At 44.2% G+C, this 24,278-nt stretch overlaps 1 protein-coding gene across 5 annotated transcripts in view; it reads right to left on the bottom strand.

The window, feature by feature from the left end:
• Positions 1 to 487: 487 nt before the first annotated feature.
• LOC147030292 (transformer-2 protein homolog beta-like) overlaps positions 488 to 24,278 on the bottom strand; it is a 48,553-nt gene continuing 24,762 nt past the window's right edge. For 2 of the 5 annotated variants that reach the window (XM_085874206.1, XM_085874211.1), the window contains 5 exons: positions 16,422 to 16,610; positions 12,893 to 13,008; positions 2,068 to 2,130; positions 1,436 to 1,509; positions 488 to 818 (listed from right to left, as the gene is read on the bottom strand). In XM_085874206.1, coding sequence (XP_085730332.1) covers positions 808 to 818; positions 1,436 to 1,509; positions 2,068 to 2,130; positions 12,893 to 13,008; positions 16,422 to 16,610 — 453 coding nt within the window. In that variant the 3' untranslated portion in view covers positions 488 to 807. The remainder of the gene's footprint in view (positions 819 to 1,435; positions 1,510 to 2,067; positions 2,131 to 12,892; positions 13,009 to 16,421; positions 16,611 to 24,278) is intronic. The other 3 variants (XM_085874207.1, XM_085874208.1, XM_085874209.1) reach the window with 3 other exon arrangements.

Genomic DNA, 24,278 nt, shown 5'->3' with positions numbered 1-24,278 from the left:
GGGTATACACCGGCCTAGTATACTGGTACTCATTTCGCCGACCTCGGAAGGATGACAGGCTGAGTCAACCCCCTGGTGTATTAATTCAGTGGCCCAACGGGGCTTGAACTCAGGACCTCTTGGATCCCAAGCTGCTGCCCTAACCACTGCGCCAACACCAGGCTAAACTATTTTAGTGACATAAAATACTAATTAATTCACTTGCCCAGTATCGTCGAGAGCATCATTGTGGGTCACTCAGCATGTGCTTTAGCTGCCACATAAAAGCACATTTGAATTCACCCCAATAGGTAAAGTGCAACAAAAGGCAGGATATCAAAGACTACAAATGTTTCATTGAAAAGAAAGACTTCCTGGGAGCATCCTTGGATGAATTTACAGCCCAGTATACTGATACAAATGTTTATTCAAACCACACAATATGAACCAAACCTTTTTTAAAAAATTGATATTTTATAAATGAACGGAGACTGCTCTGCAAAGAATATGCAATAAAAATTAAAGTTTAATAAGTCCATGGAAAAATGGATTCAGGTTACAAACAATAAAAGAAATAAATCAATTCAACAAGCCAACTGAACACAAAAGGAACCTCAGCAGTTTTTTTTTGTGAAATCCTAAATGTCAACATTGTCACAATGGAAAGATCTATTCAAGAAGAAAAAGAAATTCAAAACAAAATCAGAAAACATGGTACTTGAGAATGTTTATTTGCAAACTCTTCCACCCAAAGTTCAAGTTCTTCATGAAAATCCATTGAAATTGCCGAAGGAATCAAATGCCAAGGTTCTGCACTGCAAGTGGAATTCAGTAGCGACCTGAAAAAGAAAAAGGGAAATTAAATAAAACAGTAGGTAATGACACTCTCGGGGGGGATTTCAATGGAACAAAAAGCACAAAAAGAAACCACTATTTATTATATTAAATTGATCAAGAAATACTAGTCATAAAGTGAATGAAGAGGCACTGAATAAAAAACCAGCAACTTTTAAATTGCTTTTCAGGTGCATTTCCTTTGGTGGGTTATCTGAAAACATCACATGGAACAAAAATAAGTGATGCACAAAGTATCAGTTAACATTTCCTGCTTGTCGGCAATTTGTAGAAATGGCTACACTGCCTCATGCTGGAGATGAAATGCTAATGATCGACGTTTGATCTGGAATGATCAATAAAAGCCAAATGACAAGAGGATTTCCTCCTGATAGCAGGAACGTTTTTCCATTCTTTTAAAGTCTGTATGTTCAACCATATCAAAAACATCATATTTACCAAAAAAAAAAGGTGACATTGTATGTTGTGTCCAAATAGCATACTCATGGAAAAGCAGAATTATTTATTTGAGGAAGCCAAAACAAACTGAATGGTTGTACATCTCATTTTTCAATGCCAGACAAATGGCTCAGTAACAAGAACAGGGAACCATGGTACGCACGAGGGGAGTAGGATCTGGAACGTGAGCGTGATCGGTATCGACCACTCTCCCTGTAGTAGTTCGGAGACTGTCTTCTGGAACAAATGTACAGACATGCATCAGTAACCAAGGTTTACACCAATTATTTTCCAATACATAATCAGACTCATGAAAAAGGTAAACAATAGGTAATGTAAAAGTTCACAGAGTAAATTGAGTGGACAGCAAAACAAGTGGACAAAAGAATAATTGTACCATGATCTAAAATTATCAAACAGGTTTCTAGTTTGAATATTTGTTGAACTTGCATTTACAATCTGTTTGCGCTATTTAGAGAGCAGCGGGGAAACAAAAGTAAAAAAAATAATCATGATAATAATGATAATAATAATAATAATAATAATAATAATAATAACAGCATCGTCACCACCAAAACTTCCAAACCTCTTGAAGCATGTATTCACACGCAGACAACAATCAAAGACAACAAAGGTATCCCAAGTTTGCCTGTCTGGCAGTACAACCAAAAGGTTGCTCCTACATATCCCAAATTTTCCGAAAAGCTTCGGCTGTTATATTATGGAAGGGGAGGGGGAGGGGAATGTGGAGAGGGAGGAAAATCACAATTAACATCACAAAATGATCCAGCACACCTGTAATAGCCATAATCCCAGTCGTCACGTTGACCGCCACCTCTGTCATATCTGCGATTTGAGCTAAACAAACACAGTACAGTGAAAACTATCACTGAAAGCACAGCAGTAAGTGAAAGAAAAAAAGAAGAAGAAAAAAAAGATGACCGGTGACCCCTATTTACAGGAATGTTTTTTATTTTATATTTTTTATGAGTCTAAAAATCAACGATGACAGTCACATAAAATTCACTTGGTGGTACACTTCCGATCACACATACTTTACTGCCAATCAACAGCATGTATAAAATAAGTGAAATTAAAAAAAAAATTTCGACAACAGTCAGACTTATGGAAGAGCAAGGTTATTAGAGGGAAAGCAGAATGCATTTTCGATTTTTCTGCTTCAAATGCAAATCGATAGGAACATGTATTAAGAAATCATTAACATTTAACTCCACGTCACAACACAAGTAACAAAGCTACAATAACCATCTTACACATTGCAAAGTGACTTCCTGCACAGATGCAATCTTTCAGCTGTTTTAGTGGAAGCAACATGGGTATGGAAGGAATAACTTAACTTCAGTATGAAAGTGGGAAAAAGGAAAAGTACTGTAAAAGAGGAAATTCATCATTGTAACAGCAACAAAGACAAATATATATATATATATATATATATATATATATATATATATATATATATATTTTTTTTTTTAATTTTTCATACAAGATTGAGGCTTAAGGAAAAGCGAGGTGACAGAGGTTTAAAATAAAAAAGGCAATGTACTAACAGAGTGGCTGCAATTGGAAACAAGAAGCAAGGGAATGAATGACAAGAGGTAGAGACAGGGAGAGAGGGGTGGGGGAGGGGAAAGGGTGGGAGAGAACCTGATGAGCTGCAAGTAAGAGGGTGGGGAATGGCACAATTAATTGGGATAGAAAATAGTGAGTAGCAGGTTTGGGCAGAGGAATCAAATAGCCAGTTAGTTACATTCCAATTCCCCCAATCAGAACCACAGCCCAAATCCCAAATTCTCTGGAGGAGATTTCCCCCTTGTAGCAGTTTCAATTCTCTGGAGTCGATTCCTACTCTGCCCTATTTTACTTTGTCCATCGAGAATCAGTTCTTCAGTTCAGCAAAATGTATCAAAAGCCTCTCCTGTCATAGTCCTTAGCTGCACTAATAAATGTCAATTTGTGTCAGTGTGTCTCCTTCATAACTCCAAAAAAAAAAGAATCTAGCAGCCTGAAACTTTGCATGCATACCAAGAAAACTCCAAGGCAGTGCATGACTGAAAATTGGGTGTTTGGGTGAATTAAAACACCCCTTTTGAAGATAATTAACGGCCTTATTTAATTATATCTCTTATCAGGCACATCCTCAGTAACCACTTTACATGGGGTCTTAAGGCGTACCCTTAGTAACCTCGCTGGCTTCTGAAGCCACCATGTTTTTTGGCCTGCTCCACCATGCCTTGACTTGGAACAGGTCACAACGATTTCTTGACGATAAAGGTTTTTTTTTCATTATCCTCACTCATATTATCAAATCCTTGTTCATCATAGCTACAAATCACTGTATACATCACTTTCTTAAGTACTATAGTTTTAAAATTAGGAGCTTGGAGCGATTTCATGCATTATATGATACGATTTTCCACGATCTACTTTCAAGGACTGATTAAAGTACATCATCGAAATATTATTTCGGTATTGAGGATCGGATATCGCCCGGACTAAATAAGTGCCGAAATCTGGAGTGAAATCTGATAATATAAAGAATTAAACAAGTCTTATAACTAAGCCGATATACCTATTTATTTGAAGCAAGCAAGGCTATGTTCCTTCCTTCTCCATACACACAGAAGAAAATGTGAAATTTCCAAAGCATTAAACTTATCTTTTTCTACTGTTTGGAGAATTATATTGAGTGAACAAAAAATTAAGGAACGTGCAAAAATTAACCAACTTCATTGAGCGATTCGAGTTAATGCATTCACTGCTTGATCTCGCACCCTGCCCCCCAGAGGGACTGTCTATCCAAAGCGTCTGCCAGATATGTGTATATTTCCAGAGGTTTCGCGAGGTGATCCCCAGGGAATCAAAGCGAACATGGTGAAAAACGGACGTTTTAAAAAAAAGTGACAACGTTTGAACAACCCCGAACCGATGCACCACGTGACGAGTACACAAACAAGAAGGCAGCATGACGGATTTTCTGCAATGTTTATTTCACGGGCGATTGAAATTTGTGACGTCTCTAGGGTTGTTCTGCATTATGCAGCAACTCTTTTTTTTTTGTATACATTGTCGAGGATCGTATGAGAGCTAACACACAACGCACAGCAAGGGGGGCACAAGACAAGAGCGGCGGGAGAGGAAAGGACAAAACAGTGGGGAACAGAGACATGAGATCTGTGGAAGGTAGAGGGATGGGGTGGGGAACACAGAGTATACAACATGGACATTACAGGGACTTTCAGGAAGGAATGCAGGGAATATAAAAGGAGGTGGATTTGGGGTGGATTAACGGGGGTAGAAAAGATCGAGGTTTTGGATGGGGGAAGATAAGAGGTGGTGATGAACAGCTGTTTTGAAGGCGTGGAGGGAAGAATGTGATTGAACAGAGTGTGGGAGTTTATTCCAAAGGTGGGGAAAAAGAGGAATAAAAGAGTGAAGGTGAGCAGTGATTCGTGATTTTGGTAGTTTTACCAGAAGGGGATTGCTGGCGGATCTTGAGAGCCCTGCGGTAATATGAAGGGGGGGGAGGGGGTGGGACATATCGCAGACAGGGCGGGGGGGGCGAGACCGTAAGGAGACGGTAGAAGACAGGAAGACCACCGACCTGCCTGCGGAGAGAGAGTGAGAGGCTCAAAGACTCAGCCTCATCATGGGAGATACAAATGATCTTAAATGCCTTGGTTTCCACAGCATGAAGCTGAGAAAGGTGAGAGGCAGGATCACCAGCCCAGATGGGAGAGCAGTACTCCATCAAGCTGCGGAAAAAAAGCTTTGTCGGTGGTCAAGAGCTCAGGTAGGCCGAGGAAGGCCTTTGCACGACGGAGGATTCCCAGTCGGCGACTGGCTTTGGAGGTCAGGTTGGAAATGTGGCTTTCCCAGGAAAGATCATGTTAGAGAGTGAGACCCAGAAGCTTGAATGAAACGACTCCTTCCAGAGGATTGTTGAGAAAGTATATTGGGAGTTTTTCTAAACGGTCCTTTTGGAGAGACATAGTGAGAGTGTGAGGTTTGTCAGGATTGAAAGACATGTTAAACGTGTTGGACCTGTTTGTGGTTTTACCCAGATCTGCAGTGAGCGAAGAAGCTGTGGCTTGCCGGTCTGAGGGATGACAGATGGTACGACAGAAGGTGGGAGTCATCAGCAAAGAGATAAAGAGGATTTTCCAGAGTCGGAGAGATCATTGATGAAAACCAGAAAAATAACAGGGCCCAGAATGCTGCCTAGACGAACTCCAGCCTGGACAGGAAGAGGGGATGATACAACTCCATTTCGGGCCACACGTTGGCTGCGACAGGTGAGGAAGTCTGCGAGCCATGAGTAGAGATGGCCTTGGATACCATAGGAAGAGAGTTTGATGAGCAGGGCAGTGTGCCAGACCGTATCAAAAGCATGTGATATGTCTTGGGAGATTGCTCTGATTTCATGTCTGGCATTGAGGATCTCCAGCCATTGTTGGGAGAGCAGAAGCAGCATATCCAGGGTAGAGTGACCTTGTCTGAAACCAAATTGATATTCGGAAATCAAGCCATTGGAGAAGAGGAAAGATTTCCATAACCTCGTTGATGATTGGGAGAAGGCTGATTTGTCAAAGTTGAAGAGATCTATTTTTGTGAGCGGTCCGCGCCCCGTCACCCCGAGCGAGCGGTCCGCGCCCCGTCACCCCGAGCGAGCGGTCCGCACCCCGTCACCCCGAGCGAGCGGTCCGCACCCCGTCACCCCGAGCGAGCGGTCCGCACCCCGTCACCCCGAGCGAGCGGTCCGCACCCCGTCACCCCGAGCGAGCGGTCCGCACCCCGTCACCCCGAGCGAGCGGTCCGCACCCCGTCACCGCCAGCGAGCGGCCCGCACCCCGTCACCCCGAGCGAGCGGTCCGCACCCCGTCACCCCGAGCGAGCGGTCCGCACCCCGTCACCCCGAGCGAGCGGTCCGCACCCCGTCACCCCGAGCGAGCGGTCCGCACCCCGTCACCCCGAGCGAGCGGTCCGCACCCCGTCACCCCGAGCGAGCGGTCCGCACCCCGTCACCCCGAGGGAGCGGTCCGCACCCCGTCACCCCGAGGGAGCGGTCCGCACCCCGTCACCCCGAGGGAGCGGTCCGCACCCCGTCACCCCGAGGGAGCGGTCCGCACCCCGTCACCCCGAGGGAGCGGTCCGCACCCCGTCACCCCGAGGGAGCGGTCCGCACCCCGTCACCCCGGGCGAGCGGTCCGCGCCGAGTCACCCCAGGCGAGCGGTCCGCGCCGCGTCACCCCAGGCGAGCGGTCCGCGCCGCGTCACCCCAGGCGAGCGGTCCGCGCCGCGTCACCCCAGGCGAGCGGTCCGCGCCGCGTCACCCCAGGCGAGCGGTCCGCGCCGCGTCACCCCAGGCGAGCGGTCCGCGCCCCGTCATTCATTCGGAACGAGTTGTAAAATAACACCCGATTACCGAGCTGTTTGCCGTCTTAACGTCTTTTATAAGTTACTGAGCCAAATTTTTTGCTTTTCCACCCGTCATACACAGGTTTTTATAAAGATAAATGTTTGTGAACATATCCCTGAAACGTCTACATAAATGCAACATTGTTTTTCGGTGAAAGCAACTCAAGATTTATGGATTGTATGCAGTACGTACTGTAGTCGGTAATCACACCGAATCCAACCTGCTGATTCCTGAAAAAAATGCCAAAATCGGCCAAGCACAAGTGTGTGTCTTTCATAAAACACAACATATTATCTCTGCTCACTCCCCTACCCCCACCACTCTCTCTCTCTTTCTTTCTTTGTCACATCCTTGCTCTAAATCCTCCCAATACAGTGCAGCACCCTCCTCCCACGTGTGTGTGTGTGTGTGTGTGTGTGTGTGTGTGTGTGTGTGTGTGTGTGTGTGTGTGTGTGTGTGTGTGTGTGTGTGTGTGTGTGTGTGTGTGTGTGTGTGTGTGTGTGTGTGTGTGTGTGTGTGTGTGTGTGTACGTCTGCGGACATGTCCGGGCAGTGTTCGTCTCCGGCCATCTTGGTCCCGGACGCATCCAGGTGGTTTATCTTTGGATGTGTCCGAGCAGTGTTTGTGTCCGGACGGCTTGGCTCTGGATGCGTCCGGCGGGTTTTGTCTCCGGACATGTCTGGGTGTTGTTTATAGCATGACCGGTAGAAAATGGATTTCAGACATTATTTTGTTTCCATCTTCACTGTTATTCTATGCACAATCATTTTGATGAAACAGTATGAATCGTAATTAACGCTCCACTGCACATCTGCCTTCCCTTCCTCTCTCCTCACACAGTCTTCCCTTCCCCCACCCCTCCTCGTTCCTCCACCCTCCTCTTCTCTGCTCTCTCCTTTCCCTCCTCTCTGCCCTCTCCTTTCCCTGTTCTCTATTTCCCCTTTTCCCTCCTCTTTCCCTTCACTCTCCCCCACACCCTCCTTTCTCTTCATTCTCCTCCACCGCTCTCTCCCTCTCCCCCCGCTTTTTCTCCCTCCCCCCTTTAGTATACACGTCACCGAAGCGACTGGTGGTATTTGCTCATATTTCATATGTTAAAGTAGCCGGATTTCTCCCTCTGTCTGTCATGGAGTCCTCACTGGGCTGTCATGAACACGTAACGCCTGTGATGTCATTTGCAAGCTCCTGGAAAACCTATTATATTTTGAATAATGACTCAATGAGAATTGGTGTATTATTTCAATCATGTTGAGTAGGTCTGTCAATTCTTTATAAGAAAAAAAAAAGAAAAAAAAAAGCTTCAATGCTTGATTTCACCTCATAGGTTCATGATCAAAATACAAAGAAGGAATTTTCTACATTCCATCCACCTCCCCCCCAAAACCCTCTTTTCTGTACAAAAACCCATCTTTTCTCCAAACTGAACCTAAATTCAATATAAATGCTTATTCTTTTAAAAAATATATTTAATTTTTTTTTTTAAAGAATCCATTTCAACTCTCTCATCTCTTCCACAGATGCTGCACGTGTTTTTTCTCCACCACAATATACAGCGGCCTGCAAAAGTATTCGCCCCGCTCCAAGGTTTTCACATTTTGATGCCACCTGAGCTTATTTCATGATGCTTTCAAATCAAACTTGATATATAGTCTTCACAAACTAATCCAAAGTGTAAAAATGCAGATAAAATGTGGAATAAGTGAGATAAACAGAGAAAAATCAGATGATTCTCAATGGCACAAGTATTCAAACCCTTTGCCTAATTAACACTAAATCACGTCAGAAGCAAATTATTTGTTTGAAAGGTTACAAAATAAGTGCAACATGTTTGACCTGTATGTAATCAATGGTTTAACTTAAAAATTAAGCTCCGTCACTTATCTAAGGAGTTTTAAGGTGCAACTTAATTGGTCAACCAACAAGGCAAACATGAAGACCTAGGAGCTTTCCAAAGAAGTCAGACAAAGTGGTGGAAAAGCACTATTCATGAAAGGGTGATAAGAAGATTCCAAAGTCACTCATTATCCCTTTGAGTACGGTGAAATCGATTTTTAACAGGTGGAAGACGGATCATACCAAACAGACGATACCCATATCAGGTCACCCATCCAAACTCAACAGATGGACAAGCAGGAAACTGGTTCGGGATGTCACTGTAAATCCCAAAATGACTGAAAGATCTGCACGGTTTTATGTCCGAGATGGGGGTCAGTGTTCATCAATCAACAATATCCCGTTCCCTTTGCAAAGCTGCCCTCGAAAGACAGCTTGAAAGAAAGAAGCCATTACGGAAAAAGGCGCATCAAAAAGCTCATATGGAGTTTTTGAAAGCCATCTTAATTATACTGCAGGCATGTGGAGAAAAGTTGGGGTCAAACGAGACAAAAATTGAACTTTTGATCTCCACTCAAAGTATTATGTCCTGCACAAGCCAAACACTGCACATCCCCCAATCAACACCATCCCCACTGTCAAACATTGTGCTGGCAGCATCATGTTATGGGGCTGCTTTTAATCAGCAGGGACTGGAAAGCTTGTCAGGATAAAAGGGACAATCTTTAATGAAAAACCTGCTTGGGTCAGCCATGAATCTGAAGCTGGGTAGGAGATTCACATTTCAGCAGGACAATGACAAAGCACAAAGCAAAAGCCACCACATTGGAGTGGCTGAATAAGAAGAAAATAAATGTTTTTGAGTGGCCCAGTCAGTCTTGAACCCAATTGTACATTTATGGCAAGATTTGGAGATTTCAGTCCATCGACGATTCCCATCAAACTTGGCAGAACTCGAGCAATTTTCACATGAAGAATGGGAAAAGATTTCACCATCTCACTGTGCAAAGCTGGTGGAGACCTACCCCAAAAGACTCATAGCAGTGATTGCTGTAAAAGGTGTTTCAACCAAGTGTTGACCAAAGGGGCTGAATACTTTTACAACCAATGAATTTTGATTTATACATGTTTTTTTTTTAATGCATTCCTGGCATGGAACTTCCTTCAACTACAACTGTTTAGTTTGATTTCTTCAGTTATGAATAAAAAAATTCATTTGGAAAATTTGTTTTAACATTGTACAAACCACTAAATGTAAATTGTACAATCATCTAAATGTCGCAATATTGGAAGGGAGTGAATACTTCTGCAGGTTACAGTACGTCTCGTTCGACAAAAGGATCAATTTTTTTTGAGCAGTTTGACTGCTCTGTGCCTCGTCTACAAACCACAGACTCCTCTCCCCTCATTGCAATCCCCGCTCATACAGTGCAGTTTTTCTCAGTGCATTTAACAAGCATTGTAATCTCCAATTCCCTGATCTTTATCTCTGTCTGTCAGAGTTGGGAATGTGGAATCAGGAAGAGCATTCATCCCCACCCCGTCAAAGCTTCACGTCCCCGTTTCTGCATCCCTCCTCACTCGCCCACCCCCTCACGCCACACACTCAAACCTCCCTCCCCACCCCCGCACTCCACACACTCAAACCTTCCACCGCACCCCACACACTCAAACCTTACCCCCGAAATCAAACCTTCCCCCACACCCACACAGTCAAACCTTCCCCTGCACCCCACACACTCAAACCTTCCCCCGCATCCCACACTCCTGATATCTACTTTCTTCACAATCCACCTGAGTTAGTTCAATCATTGAAACTCCTGTGTCTCACTCTCAGCCATGATCTTTCTTGGGCAAACCAGATTTCAAAGTTGGCCAGCGAAGCCAGCAGCTGACTGGACATTCTCTGTCATACAAAGTCCTTACTTGGCACACCTGAACTCCCATCCACCTAGAAGGCATTCATCTATAACTTTATTGAGTCCTGCTCTCTGCTCTGGGCTGGCTCCCCTGCCTCACATATTGCTCAGCTTAACGCTGTGGAAATCAAGGCCTTGAAGATTATTCAAATCTCCCGTGATGAAGCTGAGTCTTATGGCTTATCACTTCGCCATCACAGACAGATCGGTGGTCTCCGTATTCTTCAACCTCCTTTTTGATCTTGCACCCTCTGCTCTTTGTTCCCCTCCCCTCCACCCCACCACCAAGTATCTGCAGGTCGCAGATGGTCCACCAGAAACCCCTTTCCAACTTGCACATCCTCTTCAATCTTCTCTTCCCTCCAGGACTTCAAGACAGCTGTTCATCACCACCTCATTTCATCCCCAATGCAAAACCATGATCTTTTCTACCCTCGTTCACCACACCCAAATCCCTCCTCCTTCCAATTTTCCCTCCTTGGAGTTTCCTTCTGTATCCCTCTTGTAGACCCAATGCATGCGTGTTTTGTGTCCTGTTTTTGTCTGTTACGTCCTCTTCCGTTCAGTGTACTAGCTCTTCAATGAGCCTAGACTATGTATACAAAAAAGGCCTGTCATTCCTTTATAAACATGCCAAATATATTACAAAGCAGAATACAGGTCTATGATTTACTGAATGTGCTATATTTCACCTCCAAGTTGTATTTGTTGACTTGGAAAGAAAGAACTGTTCATCACTGGATTTTACAATCAAAATATAAAGTTTCAATCATTAAAGTGAAATTTATTCAAGATATAAAACTACATACAACTTCTCATTTGAAGAAAAGGAGAGATTTTAAAACGAGAGAGTTCATAGAACACTTTACCCCACACAGATTTTAGAAAAAAAACAACAGAACATGATAAATGCTCAGGGTCTGAGAGCAGCAAATTTGATTGCTTGAGAATATGTAAAATGCTGAAGCGAAAATATGCAAACTGCTTATATATATATATATATATATATATATATATATATATATATATATATATATATATATATATATATATATATATATATATATATATATATATATATATATATATATATATATATATACATTGTGGTTGTACAACTCGGAGAAGTCCAATTGCATCCACCCTCCCCCCAAAGGAAGAAAATGCCAAGATGGGCAAAATTTTTTTTTTTAATTAACTTGATGGAATCAAACGAAACTTGCCCGTGCACAACTTCAGCGCGCCCTCATACATCACTGAACCTTTCAGCTTCCAAGGTCAAATCCTCTCAGAGGAGTAGATGATACATATATCATACATACATACAACTCCATTATATATAGATGGCAATCAAAATCACTTCAGAAACGGGAAGCCACACACACAGTACAGTATGGATCTCACCAAAATCATAACCCACCCACTCCAACCCTCTTCCTTGTGAAACTCACCAAAATCCAGGTTGAACGCTCACCTCCATTCCCTTTGTTCTGCTTATGAAACTGCCTTCCTGAGTCTGTTTTTTCACTCTTACCTTCAGGGCTTAAAGTTTGCAGTGCACCACTCCAGCTCATCCTCCATCACTAAAGATGATCTTTATGACCTTCATTAACCCTTAGCTTCTCCTGACAGGTTTGTTTTTCTTTCCCTCCTCTCCCTCTTCCTCCATGTGTCCATTCTTCCCTTTGCATCTGGGTGTTATTCTACCCTCTGTCACCTTGTTCTTCCATGAGCCTACATTTAACATCAAATAATTAAAGTGGGTGGGAATAAAAGGAAAAATTACCCCCGTGTGGGGGTGACGGTCATCTCTATAATGTTTTTTTACTATCATAATCAATGAACCGATGCCAGATATCTCCTAAAATGACAGACTAGATAGGTTTTGAAAATGGCGACTTTCACAACTTTCGTGACCTCGTGACCTTGACCCTGACCTTGAATCCGGGAAAAAAATATGTCGTTGGGTATCACTCATCGACCTCTACCCACATACCAAATTTCATCAAGATCGGAAGTAAAAAGTTTTCTTTGTACCGGGAGGTGTTTTTGACCATATTCCAGGTTACGTGGCGGCCAAACGGGACGGAAATTCAAAAATCTGTCCGGTTAGATACAAGATAATATTTTTTACTATCATAATCAATAAACAGTTGCTGAATATCTTGTAGAATGGCAGACTAGATAGGTTTTGAAAATGGCGATTTTTATAACTTGCGTGACCTCGTGACCTTGAACCCAGACAAAAGTTATATCGTTGTGCAACACTCATCGACCTCTACCCACATACTAAGTTTCATTAAGATAGGAAAGAAAAATTGTTGATGGACGGACGTACGGATGGACATTTGGTCCGGCTTTATTAGGTCATCTCGGTAGAGATGACCTAAAAAGGAGAGTGTAATGGATATACTGTATCATCAATACTTACAGGGAAGGGCGCCCCATGTAGATGCCCGGCGTTGGTGTGTGGGGACGTTTAGTAATAGAAAAGTCTACCCGGATATTTCGTCCATCAACTTCCATCCCATTTGCTTGCTCCTTTGCCTGCAACGAGATGAGAGTAATTGTCAATTGATGACATGGGGTTCAATTCCCACATATTTAACTTCATATTCAATAACCAATGTCGATGCGCCATTAAAAATATATATATATGACAACCTATTGTTTTAATTATCCATTGATAGCCAGTTGTGTTAGACATTGCTAGTAAGTCTTGAAAGACATCAATTTCGTGCGTGTCGTTAGACAATGACCATGCCGTAACCCAGTAAGAACTTTATCATCTGGTTGCATTCAGGTAAGTAGTTTTCCCAGCTACAAGATAGTCGAGAGTCAAAGGTGAAAAGTGCTGGCAGGATGGTCTACAGCAGGGGTCAGCAACCTTTTCGTGCAGAAGAGCCAAACAAAATTAAAACATTGAGCAGTCGGTGCACAAAGAACCAATCGTATAATTTATACACAATTCATGTTGCCGACTTCATTGTGGAAGTGCAATTATGAAAAAGTAAAAATTTAAAGTTTATATTGTATCTTCATTGCCGTTTTCTGTTCGAGCAAAGCTCAAGCAATGTTCAACTCTTAGTTAAAGATTTGGAATTGCAGAAAACTTTCAGTAAAAACTAAGATGAAACTATTAAATTCCAATGTGAAATCAGTGTTATTATATGATGCAGAAACATGGAAAAATAAGCACCGAAATGGAACGCAAGCTGATGGTCTTCCATCAAAGATGCTTAAAAAAAAGATTCTAAAGATTTTCAAAGAATGAAGATGGCGATGGCTAGGACATATAATGGGAAAACAAGAGGGACATCCAACTAAAAAAGCTATGTTTTGGACACCAATGGGTGAAGGGAGGAGAAGGCCAAGAAACACATGGAGGAGAAGTGTTGAAAATGAACATCGGTCATAAAGGGGAATTGCATTGGAGTCTGCAGAGCGGATTACTCAAACCTGAGCAGGATGGAGAAATGTCGTTGTGGCCCCATGTGCTGAAAAGCACAACAGGTCTTAAGAAGATTGCCGTTTTCTAATGGGACTTCTGCTGCTGCATAGTTTTGCCGATTTCTTTAAAGTCCGGTTCATAGCTGGTCAAGTTAAGCTTCATGCAGGCATTCAGGCTTTCGTCTGTTAATCTTGAGCACAAGTGTTTTTAATGTGATGCACCGAGAGAATGTCCTTTCACACGTGTAGGTACATCCAAACATCGTCAACAGAGCAAAAGTGACATCCTGCACTGTGATGGCAGTGGAAGTTCATTCCAAGTTTACAGAATTAGGTTTTCTCCCACTGTCATTTCTTGAAATTAGTCCAATTGTGCACCTTTGCTAATTCTGCATATTTCCAAGCAAGACTTCCCAAGTTTGAATTAAGGTGTGAATTTGTTTTATTTTTTTTTTAATTAAAAACACAAAATGTTCGACTTCTTGAAGTCTGCAAGTTTTAGCTCCAAATCGACAACTGAGATTCCTGGAATCACTGTGAAGTCCAGTGCTTCCACACAAGTTTCATGGGGACAAATTATGAACTTGAACAAAGTGCTGTGTCAGTGAAAGTCCACAAAACAAGACTTGACCGATATTAGTAGATCAGATGTAAACATCAAGAGTGGCTGCAAATCAAAGCTGTTGCTTAGATCTCGAAACGCTCATAATGTCTCAAGTGAGTCAGTCTGCCAGTCTCGATATCTCTGATGAACACATTAAATTTGGATTCAAATGCAAAAACTGCCTGCTGCAGAGACAGGACAGTGCTTCCCTGGCCTTGAAGTTCAACATTAAATTGATTTCAGTGACCCACAATGTCCACAAGATAAAAAATAAACTAAAAATAAACTTGAGAAGCCACTTACAATCAGTCTGAAAGTTCAGGATGTGTAACACCTTTCATTTATATATTTACCAATCAAAACTCAATGAAATGACAGACTCAGTAATACAAGCAACAATAAGATCTGTCTCAGTGTATGACAGGCCAGATATAGTTCTGGGACATGCTTGGATCAACAAACAACAAGTGAGCGGATAGGATGGGAGGTGGATCTAAATTAAATGAATATACACCACAAAATTACAACCCGTGGTCATTTCTAAATAAATTTTATAAACGAATGTAGTAATATTTTGAAATAAGTGTTAGGCCTGTTTTTTTGATCTTAATGTGTGCATGTGCACCGATAAAGTGAGGTTCTGCAAGCCACATTGGGATCGTAGAAGAGCCAGATATGGCTCACGAGCCAGATATGTTGCCGGCCGCTGGCCTTCGGTACGTACACTTACCTCTAAGCTGTCTAACCTGGGTTTGAATCTCAGCCCAGCTAAAAACTGTCATCCTGGCGTTTCACATGCAGGGAAAACCATCAACTTGTGTGCCGCCCCTAGAATGGGCGTTAACCTGGCGTCCCATCTGCCGACATTAGTTGGTGGATGTTATAGATCCCAGTGTCCTTCGAGATGAGTAGGTGAGCCATCGCCAGCACCCTGGCCAAATTCTTGCCCTAACCTACAGAGGGCATTGCATTAGTGGCGCAGCCGCACCCTTCACCAATGATGCTAGCACACAGCCTTGTGCCGCATACAAAAGAAGACGGTGAAAAGCAACAAAACAAAAAGGCCAGGAGGACGCAAATGCAATCAAACTCAATGTTCATGATAAGAATGCAAATTATTAGCAATAAAAATCAAAATGTATGCTGTTTTGCTCGAGCTAATAGGAATGTCATCAATTTAGTGGCAATTCTTGTAACACAAGCTTTCACTTTTTCTAAAGAGCATGTGATGCCCATCTTTACCTCTGCCATCAGAGATCGACGGAGGTAACATTTTCACCTGTCTGTTTGTTTGTGTGCAGGATATCTCAAAAAGTTGTGGACGAATTTTGATGAAATTTGGTGGGCAGGTTGGGTGTGTGACAAGGACAAGTTGATTAGATTTCGGTGAAGATCCAGATCTTGGCGGAGGTATGAGCTCCACCGAGTGCCCTTTTAGTGTATGAAGAAATTATCCCCGAGGATCAAGTTTGGGTGTCTTGGTCAGTTGTCAGTCTATCAAATAACTCAAAACATCTCACTCCTGAAGATGCCTCTGCATCAAATTGGTCATCCTGCTTTAGTTCTATGCACATCATTGCTCGTGGATGCCACCGACAGAAACAAGACGTTTCCCACGACAACTTTCACAGGGTTGCAAGTAATTGTGTTCCCATTTATATCAATCTACAATTGTTCCTGCACTCAGAGAGACATGGGAAAGAAAAATATATATAATAATAATAATAATAATTAAAAAAAAAAACTTTATTCTTAAATGTGATCAAGATCTCAAGAAGCAAGACTGGTCAACAATCTTTTTATAGCTGGTAGATTGAGAGTTGAAAAAATTCAAAACAAGCAGCAATGGACAAATAAATTCTGATGACATTGCACAGATCAGACAACAGGATAATACAGAACTTACCTCCCTCGCATCATCAAGGTTTTCAAAGCTGACGAATGCGAAACCTCTTGGACGTCCCGTCTGCTGGTCCAGCACGACACTGACATCACTGAGAGGGCCGTAACGCGAGAAGATATCACGAAGATCTTGTCCTGTGGTGTTATAGCTCAAGCCAAAAATGCCAAGGCATTCATTTGGTTCTGGGTTCATCTGCAATAAATCATATCACATAATAAGTTGCTTTTTTAAGCATTCCCTACAGTCACCACCGATGCACAGCACATTCAGCACAAAATTTAAAAAAAAACTTAAACAAGGAAAATTTTATATTTGCTATACATATGCTTAGATCTCCAAACTTGAATCAACTTCCAGATTCCTCCATCAGTTGCTGGTAATATCCACTTACTACAAAGAAAATATGGCAGAAACAGTTTATGGCTTTTTTGCAGTAAATAATAAATTATTGAAGTAATCAACACCACCAGTTACATGAATGTGAATTAGAGTTCAGAAAACACGATGCCCCATGCAGTATTAATATTTTGTATTCAGCTTATGGTTGCTAGTTGCATCATTGCTGAGAGTGTGGCTGTGTCGCTGACGCAGTGCCCCGTTTCCAGGAAGCGAGTACTCATTTTTCCTACCTTGGAACGATGACAGGCTGAGTCAACCCCACCTGGTGTTAATTCAGAGGAAAACGGGGCTCAAACTCAGCACCCTAAGATTCCAAGCCAGCCACTTTCACCACAAAGCCAACACCAGGCTTTTCATCATCATAATATAATGGGCGTAGGCCTGGAACTTCTAACACACTTTTCTCCGAAGATATTCTGTTCATACTTCTGAAATCTTCACATTATGTGTTCCATGTATTTACTTACGCGGGTAATAGCGGATTCAAAAAATCGAATATAGATAGAATTTTCAGAGGGAATCGATGACGTCACAATCATCAGCGTTCGGCGTCCAACCGACGGCCGGGTCCCAGACGACGTGCTTTACTTAAGTCCATGAGTTCAGCAAGTTTGTTCAACTCAGCATTTACGACTTTTATCCTGCCATGTTGTTAATCTGTTGATGGAGGTAATATAGAAACGATGAATATGTCAAATCGTTTGTATTACTCATCCGGCACTATGTGTCAAGGCCAACAATCTAAAGCGACCGGTCTCAAACGCTATCATGGGCACCCAGACACGGCACCAATATGAACTGAGCTGTTGAATGTGGCGCAAAACATCCAAAAAAACTACCGTAACCGAGTATTGTGATCCGTCCTGTCCCCCATACCCGTCTACGACCGGTATCTGCGAGTTCATCAGAATTAGGGATTATGAGAGGTCCTGTCTGCAGAGAATGCCAGCACATGACTACAAATGTTTCAACCCCCCCCCCCCCTCTTCCTCCCCCTCATGTGACCATTAACGCTCAAAGTCTTTACCCCCACACATCCCACCCCCACCTTCCCACTCTCTCCACATTGTGTCATACAGTACCTCATCCTTCTGCTAGGCAGTCAGCAGATGGGTCCCTCTCTGCTGGAAATGATTGGAGAATGTTACAGGGATTCACTTCCGGTTCCGGTTTTAGAGCAGCGAGAGGTCTCCTTTGGGGCTCCCTGTTGACGTTCTCAAAGCTAAGTTTCCGGTTGTTATTTGTCCCGTTTTAACTGTTTAATTTTCTCACCTACATGTTACTGTGTGTTGCTAGTTCGGTTTTGTTTCAAAAATCGTGCTATTTTGTGAGTATTTTTGTCGACGTTCTTACCTGTGCTTGAGGCCTAGGCCTAGGCTTGAGGCCTACTGGTTCCACTCGGTGTTCGATCGTTTTTTTTTTGTTTGTTTGTTTTTTCTCCCCATTACCTTCAATTTCTATCCTCCCCATTGTGGTGAATTGAAGGTCGTGACGTGTGATCACATGTTGCCCGGCTCGAGCACAGAAGAGATAAAGCTGAGGCTCGGCTCGGTCGGGGGGATTGTCCCAGGGGCATTGTCGTTTTATGTTGGCGGCTCACTTGGTGCTCATTGAATGGTGAGAATACTGACTGATATATAATACTGATTTAATTTGCGGTGATTAGTTGCGCGTGTATACCTTACTGCTTATGTACTCCATGCTGCGTCTGTATTTCCTGGTGTGCCCGTAGAAGCGGCTCCAATCAAATGGAATAAAGCCTACACTCTGAAGGTTCTTCTCTCGTCTTCATTTCAATTTATTCCATTTGGTTTTCTCGGCTCTCTCAACCAACGATGGACAAGATCTACAAACCAGAGAGGTTCGACGTAGACCCAAACGCGACTGACTCAGAAATGAAATGGTCACATTGGTTCCGTTCCTTCTCACACTATCTGACCATCATCGAAGAGGGAGCTGACAAATTGGCCGCCCTCGAGAATCATGTCTCGCCCGGCGTATACAGGCTCTTCTCGGAGTGTGACACCTACGAAGCAGCGATCGACGTGCTGCAGGCGCTCTACATACGACATCTTCTCAACACACGCAGGCAAGCAGCCGGGGAGACAATCGATCAGTTCCTGCAAGCTCTGAAACAGCTGGGAAAAGACTGCAGCTTCCGGGCCGTAAACGCCGAGGAACGTAAACGCCGAAATGAAGCGACCCGGGAGGCATTTATCCAAGGACTTAGATCAGCCCACATACGGCAACACTTACTAGAGAAAGCGCAACCCACTCTTGAAAAGGCAGTCGATCAGGCTCGAGCGATGGATACGGCTCAGCAGCAATCTGAGTCATTTGGGACACCGATGCTGCTAATGAACGCTGCTACGGTGGGAACTCAAGGAACCCCACTGACACAGACACAGCCAGACACAGGGGATGGAGAGACACCCGAGGAGCCGGATACCCAGACCACGTCTAAAACTCCTCAGCAACTGCTCCGGTTGGTAAATGCTTCTTTTGTGGGTACAAAAGACACCCCCGCCAAAATTGCCCCGCCAGAGATGCCACATGCATGAATTGCGACAAGAAAGGGCATTATGCCAGGGTATGTAAATCTACTCTAAGGAGAAATAAACCCACTTCTGCGGCTCTCTACTCGCAAAAGAAACTAACTGCAGCCTCCCCGGGGAATCTATCCAAGGCTATCATCAACGTACGAATTAACGGGCATAAGGCTGAGGCACTGATTGATACCGGTAGCTCTGAAAGTTTCGTCAACAGCTCGCTAGTGAAGGGCAGGAAATGGAAAATCCACCCGACAGACAATACGGTATGCATGGCCGCCACATCACTACAGTCCCGCGTACGAGGGTACTGCAATGTTGAATTGGACGTAAAAGGGTACACGCATCGGGATGTAAGGGTACTGGTGCTTCGTGATTTATGCGCAGACGTAATTCTGGGTCATAATGTCCTCAAGCAGCACACGAGCGTCGAAATACCCTTTGGAGGAAGCAAACCTCGTCTAATTTTAAATGCTTTGACCACCGCCGAGGTAACGTCCCCCCAGCTGTTCGCTAACTTGTCGCCGGTCTGCAAACCGATAGCGATCAAATCGCGGCGATATACCACTGCTGACATGAATTTCATCACTTCAGAAACCAAGCGATTACTGGAAGAAGGAATTATAGAACCGAGCGATTCGCCATGGCGCGCACAGGTGTTGGTGACCAGCAGCCAGAACCATAAGAAACGAATGGTTGTCGATTATTCCAAAACGGTCAATCGCTTCACCCAACTCGACGCCTTCCCCCCTGCCGCGCATAGACGAGATGGTCGAACGCGTGGCTAATTATAAGATATTCAGCACCATCGATTTGCGAAGCGCCTATCATCAAATTCCCATCCGAGAGGAAGACAAACCTTACACCGCATTCCAGGCAGGTAGGCGCCTCTTCCAATTCAGGAGGATTCCATTCGGTGTCACGAATGGAGTAGCTTGCTTCCAACGGGTTATGGACGACATCATCTCAGATGAAAACCTCAAAGACACTTTTGTTTACGTGGACAATGTCACAGTGTGTGGAAGGGATCAGGGGGAACATGACATGAATCTGGACAGATTCTTGAGCATTGCTAGAAAATATAATCTGACTCTCAACTACGAGAAATGCGTATTCTCGGCAAGGTCAATTGACCTTCTCGGCTACACGATAGCCGACGGCACGATTAAGCCTGATCCTGAACGATTGCGCCCACTTCGTGAGCTACCCCCACCTCAGGACCTGCAGACAATGCGCCGGGTGATCGGCATGTTCGCTTACTATGCAAGATGGATTTCGCAATACTCCGAGAAAATACATCCCCTAGTGCATTGCAAAAACTTTCCACCAGATGCCGCTGTTGTAACAGCTTTCCACAACCTCAAAGACGATATCAGTAATTCCGTGGTATTATCGATCGATAGCTCGGTGCCCTTCGTGGTGGAGACAGATGCTTTAGATCACGCGATAGCTGCTACGCTTAATCAGTCTGGGCGACCCGTCGCGTTCTTCTCGAGAACTCTCTCTGGAAGCGAGCAGAGACACTCGGCAATAGAGAAGGAGGCGTACGCCATCGTCGAAGCGCTGCGTAAATGGAGACATTATTTACTGGGAAACCACTTCACGCTCGTTACGGACCAACGATCCGTGGCATTCATGTTTGATGGGAAAAATAACGGGAAAATTAAGAATGAAAAAATTATGAGATGGCGGATAGACCTAGCTTGCTATAGCTACGACAGTCTACCGGCCCGGGAGGGAAAACCCTGCTGCAGACACCTTCTCTCGGGTCTACTGCTCGGCGACAATCAGTCGGACTTTGCAAGACCTCCATGTGTCTCTGTGCCACCCGGGGGTAACCAGAATGGCACATTTCGTGCGCAGACAGAACCTGCCCTATTCTATTGAAGATATTAAACAAATGAATGCTTCATGCCCTGTTTGTGCTGAACTAAAACCCAGATTCTATGGTGCGGCTCCTGGTAGATTGATCAAGACCACTTCTCCCTTCGAGAGACTAAACATTGACTTCAAAGGGCCCCTGCCGACCGAGACAGACAACAGATACATATTCACTGTTGTTGATGAGTATTCAAGGTTCCCTTTCGCATTTCCGTGCTCGGATATGACCTCGGGCACTGTCGTGAAATGTCTGTCTGACCTCTTTGCTATGTTTGGGAAACCTTCGTACATACATTCAGACAGAGGGCCGTGTTTCATGTCGGCCGGGCTAAAACAATTCCTATTAGAGCACGGCATAGCAACTAGTCGAACGACGGGTTACAACCCACAGGGTAATGGGCAGGTGGAGCGGTATAACGGAGTCATTTGGAAAGCCGTAACTCTGGCGTTGAAATCAAGAGGACTGGGCTCCGAGCGGTGGGAGGTTACCCTTCCCGACGCTCTGAATTCCATACGCTCTTTGCTCTGCACGTCCACCAATGCAACTCCTCACCAACGACGTTATGTTGACAGCCAATCGGTGCCCAACTGGCTAACCCATCCCGGAACAGTGTTCATGAAACGCCCGGTACGACAAAGCAAGTATGAACCCATGGTGGAAGAGGTCGAACTCATCGATACTAATCCAGCGTATGCACATGTCAGGCTCCCTGATGGCAGGGAGACCACTGTGTCGGTTCGCCATTTGGCTCCCTCAGGTACTCCTCCCTCAGGTACACCACCATCTGGCACACCTCCCTGACATCCCCTCCCCAGGTGTTCCCCCCCCAGGGACTCCACCCGAGAAGGGTGACGACGGAGCTACCGCGTTCCACCCGAGAGCGATCGGGGAGTCATCTCCGGCACGAGTCGAGGCTCACCAAGAGGATCGGAAGCCTCCCTCAAGTGAAACCGCCATCTACTCCCGGAGAGGCCGACGAATAATACCCCCTCGCCGACTCAATCTGTAAAGGGGATTATCGGCATCCTCGATGCTCATGCTCCTATATGCTCGTTACATAATATATCGATGCTCATTACCATGCTCCTACAACTCAAAATAATCCTCACTGCTTGGCATGTATGCTTCTGTAGTTTAGATAGTTCACGTTGCTTGAAATGTATACACCTGTAGCGCTGAAGTAATCAAGGTGCGTTAGCTGGGCCTCTAGTTACATTTTAAATATGGGGAGAATGTGGTGAATTGAAGGTCGTGACGTGTGATCACATGTTGCCCGGCTCGAGCACAGAAGAGATAAAGCTGAGGCTCGGCTCGGTCGGGGGGATTGTCCCAGGGGCATTGTCGTTTTATGTCGGCGGCTCACTTGGTGCTCATTGAATGGTGAGAATACTGATTGATATACAATACTGATTTATTTTGCGGTGATTAGTTGCGCGTGTATACCTTACTGCTTATGTACTCCATGCTGCGTCTGTATTTCCTGGTGTGCCCGTAGAAGCGGCTCCAATCAAATGGAATAAAGCCGACACTCTGAAGGTTCTTCTCTCGTCTTCATTTCACCCATTACCTTCAATTTTGATCCTCCCCACTTTCCAAACATCCCCCATTCTCCCAACTAATCTCTTTCTTATCTCAAAAAAAAAAAAAAAAAAAAAAAAAAAAAAATACCCTACAACAACAACAACACACTCACCTTCTCCCGATTCTGCTTCTTCTTCTTCCTCTTAACTTCCTCCTCGTCTTCTTCCTCGATTATTATTATTTTTTTTTTTTTACACTTCCATGACCTAATCTGTTGAACTCTCTCATATATTAATATTAACAACAAAAAAAAAATATATATATATATATATATATATATATATATATATATATATATATATATATATATATATATATATATATATATACACATATACCCAACAACAACACGCTCACCTTCTCCCGATTCTGCTTCTTCTTCTTCCTCTTAACTTCCTCCTCGTCTTCTTCCTCGATTTTTTTTTTTTTTTACACTTCCATGACCTAATCTGTTGAACTCTCTCATACATTATTTTTAACTACAAAAACGATCTTATAATGCTTCATCTTCCTCTCTCACACATGTGGTACTCTTTACTGTTTCACAATGCACTACTCTTCTGCTATTTTAACAGACTGCTCTCATTTCGACCTCTCCTTCATTCCTTGCCGAAAAAATCCAACTATGACAGCGCTTCTTCTCTCCATGCTCTGAATTCGCCTTCATTGCATCCATCAAGAATTGTGTTAAATCGCATCTCTGACCTAAAACTTTTAAAAACCACAGTTTGCCATGGATGCTCGCTTTCCATCAAACATTCTTTTTTTCCAACTTCAGTGCCAACTCACCCCCTCACCCCTCACTCTCACTCTCAAAGCAACCATCTCACTCTTCTCCCTCCAAGCCCCCCTCACCTCTCTCAAAAATCCCCCCTCACCTTTCTCCCACCTTTCATCCCCCTCACGCCTCCTGCTCAAAGTCGCCCCCCCTCTTATCTACCAACCTGCCTCCCTCCGCTGCCCTCTCACCTCCATCTCTTCACTCCACTCCCTCAAATCCTCAACTGCCTTCTTCCTCGTCTCTTGTCCCCCCTCTCCCCCAGCACCACAGAGCCTTTTCTCCTCCTCATTCGGCCCCCTCCCCTCGCTGTTCTGCAATACCCCACACTCCTTCAGCAACCCTCCTTACCTGCCCCCCTCATCCCTTGTCCTACCCTCCCCCTCCCCCTCCACCTCCTGCACCCAAAGCCTCCTCCCCTTCCTCTTCATTAAAAGTGTGGACCTCAAATATCCGGGGCCTTCGCTCAAACCTTTCAGATCTTTCCATACAGGTTGCCACTGACAAACCAGACATTATCTGCCAAGACGTGTCTGACTCCCAAGTATCTCTCCCTGGCTACTCCCTCTTACGGTATGACAGATCTGAGCCTCGTCCTGGTGGAGGTGTTGCTCTCTTCATCAAAGACTCTATTCCTCACTCTCCATGCACTGCTCTCACTCCCCCACACC

The sequence above is a fragment of the Eptatretus burgeri genome, chromosome 3 (assembly GCF_056783735.1).
Source record: "Eptatretus burgeri isolate ZD-2024b chromosome 3, Ebu_testis_v1, whole genome shotgun sequence".
NCBI classification, from domain to species: domain Eukaryota; kingdom Metazoa; phylum Chordata; class Myxini; order Myxiniformes; family Myxinidae; genus Eptatretus; species Eptatretus burgeri.
This window is presented reverse-complemented; position numbering and strand designations above follow the sequence as displayed.